Source organism: Colias eurytheme, chromosome 13, assembly GCF_061535395.1.
Source record: "Colias eurytheme isolate Ceu_HAF_F1 chromosome 13, ilColEury1 Martin Lab GWU primary, whole genome shotgun sequence".
Lineage (NCBI taxonomy): Eukaryota > Metazoa > Arthropoda > Insecta > Lepidoptera > Pieridae > Colias > Colias eurytheme.
Genome location: NC_142992.1, coordinates 5,045,746 through 5,049,059, shown reverse-complemented (window position 1 = coordinate 5,049,059; position 3,314 = coordinate 5,045,746). Strand labels below are relative to the sequence as shown.

Here is a 3,314-nt window from a genome sequence, read left to right as displayed (position 1 = left end):
CGTAGTTTAGGATTTTATATTTTAATTCATGACAATTGGCAACTAATTTAAAAATCCCTGTTTCCTATACCTCCGAAAACATTCTAAGTGAATAGTAGTAAGAGATTGTTTTATTTTAAATCATAATGCATAAATTATGTTTCATATGTATAACGTTTTAGAAAGAACTTTTAAGAGCTCGAATTTCATAGCTTCTTTTATATTATTATACGACCAAACAAAATTAAATTATAATTTATACGAAACAAGAGTAACAATTTCTGAAGATCTTAAGTAATCCGTAGTGTGGACGTAGCATTAAATATGTTGAATGTATAAGAAAAATTAACAAAAATTGTTATAATCGTTGGTTATGGTACTTTTTGCAGTTACAGGATATAAAATTGATAACCGTTGTATATAATATGGATACCTATTAAATATACTAAAAAAAAAATTCTCGGTAGCACCGAAAATATCGAACCGCGTTCACCTTGTAGAGAACCAATTCATTGATGCTCAAATTCTTTGTTGCAAAATAATGCAAATGCCGATACTTAGCCATAATCGAATCATCTCGGTCGAGTATAAAACGCCGCTCGTGTATTTTATAATCATCAGTTAGACATCGTCTCTTAACTTTGCTACATCATGGTGAGCTAACATACAATTCTAATTTATAATTAGTGATTGGTTATCGTAATATTCTCGAAAAAATATACTAAAAAAATGTTTTTCAAAAAATTTAAAACCAAAGATATAGTCTACTTATCTTATCTATCTTAATAGTTCAATCCTATTCTACAACCTAACAAAACTTGTCTTCAAAAATTCCTAACCTCCATGGAATGTTCCAGAAATCCTTCGTAGCCATCCTCGCCCTCGTGGCCGTCGCCGCCGCCGATGTGTCCCACCTCGCCTCCGTGCGCAACGCTGACACCGAAGCCGTGATCGTCGGACAGGAAGCTGATGTCTTCCCCGACCAGTTCAGATATCGTTACGAGACCAGCAACGGCATCAAGGGTGAAGAAAGCGGTGTCCTCAAGAACGCTGGCCGCGTAAGTGTCTACGTTATCTCAACTTAAACATTTTTTTAAAACAACAATTTATATTGTAACTTAGTCCGATACAATTAAAATTGTACAAACTTTCAATTTTGTTAAGCACCATATCGATTCAGATCGGGATTTCGTAGAATTAGGAATCGTTCAAATATTTCTTTGTTCTACATATTATTAATGAATTGTGACCAGTTGTGACCTACGGTCAAAAGTGTTAAAAATATGTTTTGGGAGATATTCACGATGCCCATTATGGGCACAAAATTATTATAAATTGTAATAAAATTGCACTCTTAAATAATATTTATTAAGAGGTCCATGCTGATTGCTCGAATCAACCTTTAGCTTACAAGTCAAAATGAAGTAATTTTTCACAGAAACTAGATTCAACATAATACGAGTATCTTTACATAATTTACAGCAAATCTCAGATACTTGGCTTTATTAAATGTACTTAAATATGGTGTCAGGATCATATATTTTTTGTAAATTTAACAATTGTGACGCAGATACATAGAAATGTATTTAAACAAATATATGTCAAACCAGCCTTAATTAATTCAAATTTATTATAGGCAAAAGGAAGCGAATTAAACAGAATAAACGAAGGCCATATTGGCATTTATCTAGAGATGAGCTTATTGTACCGAAATATTTACATAAATTAAAAATATTAACCTTGGTATTTCCTTCAAGGCCAGGTCAAACAAACATTATGTTACCACGTGACAACGTGACCTCATAATATATGATTGAAATATATTATAACAAAACGTTCAAAGCTTTGCAAGTAAAATATAGAGAGAGAACTATAACCTTTCAGATACTTGATGAATTCAGATATGTATATAGTTAATAAACTATATACTAAATAAATGTTCAATATTCGATTGTTTAATTAACGAGGCATCAATTTTCTAGGAGGATGAAGGTATCGAAGTTCAAGGAAGCAACTCTTACGTAGGCCCTGACGGTCAAACTTACTCCGTCCAATACGTCGCCAACGAGAACGGTTACCAAGTCCAGGTAAGAATGGAAAAATCTCGATTCATCTAGTGTTACCAACAGCTTTTATTCCAAAGCCACCAAAAGTACAATCATTACAAATTAAATTACAAGTTAAATCTTATTCAAATAACTTCTTTCTATCTTTCAAATTACATCTTAATTATACAGTGAAATTTATTAAAGCACAAATGTAAGGCTCATTCGATCGTAATTTAAACACAGGTCACGAAGATATCATTTTATTTTAAAGATGATTCGCCCACGTGTGTTGCATCAGATGACATTACTGTTTTGCAAACTGCACATTCCAAACTGACGTTTTATATTTTGCTGTAGGTGTAACACCTACTTGGCTTCATGAGAATCAATGTCGATTGCAATCTTAATGTATTCATTAAAAAAAACTGCATGATCTAAGTTTTGTCAAAAGTTAAAAAAAACCTTCTATCAGCATTAACAAACCCTTGATTAGTAGATAGATCAATAAGGTCCGATTGAACGGTAAATCTTTCTAATTAGCATTGTTTATTAGGATATTAATTGTATTACTTATTCCAGGGTGCCCACCTCCCAACCCCCCTCCCAGTCCCAGAGTACATCGTGAGGGCTCTTGACTACATCGCGGCCCACCCCCCCAAGGTTGAAGGCTCCATCAAATACTAAATTTAGACTTTAAGGATTTTTGTTATACATGCTAAATACTGCCATTCTTGTTACCTCTAGTCGCCCCGTTTAATGGAGCAATAAAAGGTTTACATTTATCTGATTCTTTTATTTACCCCTTGAATGTATTTCATCTATAGATTGCCTTAACAGCTGGTATCAATCAAAAACAGCTTTGAATACTTCCAAAAATTTTAAGGTATCAGTGAGATCATCAGCCATCAAAGAGAAAAGACAGGGCACAGAAAAAAAAAACATTTTTGTGAAACGTCTATTTAAAGTGTAAATAAATAAATAATAAATATATTTATTGACATAAAAATCGTACAGTTCATTATTTAAATGATCCACTGACTACCGAAATAAGGTATTGAAGGTATACTAAACCAGTAGAGATTTTGTATAAAATTTCCTGTCCCCAACAATTTTATGGTAAACCAGTATTAAATGAATATCCTGGTTGTAGTTATATCTGATACGAATACTAATAACGAAATTCACTCTATTTTTAATGATTCTCTAATTTATATTCACTGAGAAGTGTTCAGGTCACGCGATGTCGTCATCACAATGAATTTAAAACGAACTGCCTCAAATTTTGGG

General features: G+C 32.7%; 1 protein-coding gene across 1 annotated transcript; it reads left to right on the top strand.

Annotated features, from left to right (window-relative positions):
- Positions 1-547: 547 nt before the first annotated feature.
- Positions 548-2,809, top strand: LOC149903365 (cuticle protein CP14.6-like). Its single transcript, XM_090108628.1, has 4 exons — positions 548-633; positions 837-1,037; positions 1,962-2,066; positions 2,607-2,809. The coding sequence occupies exons 1-4, from the start codon at positions 631-633 to the stop codon at positions 2,709-2,711; spliced, it is 414 nt and encodes a 137-aa protein (XP_089964754.1). The 5' UTR covers positions 548-630; the 3' UTR covers positions 2,712-2,809.
- The last annotated feature ends 505 nt before the right edge of the window (positions 2,810-3,314 follow it).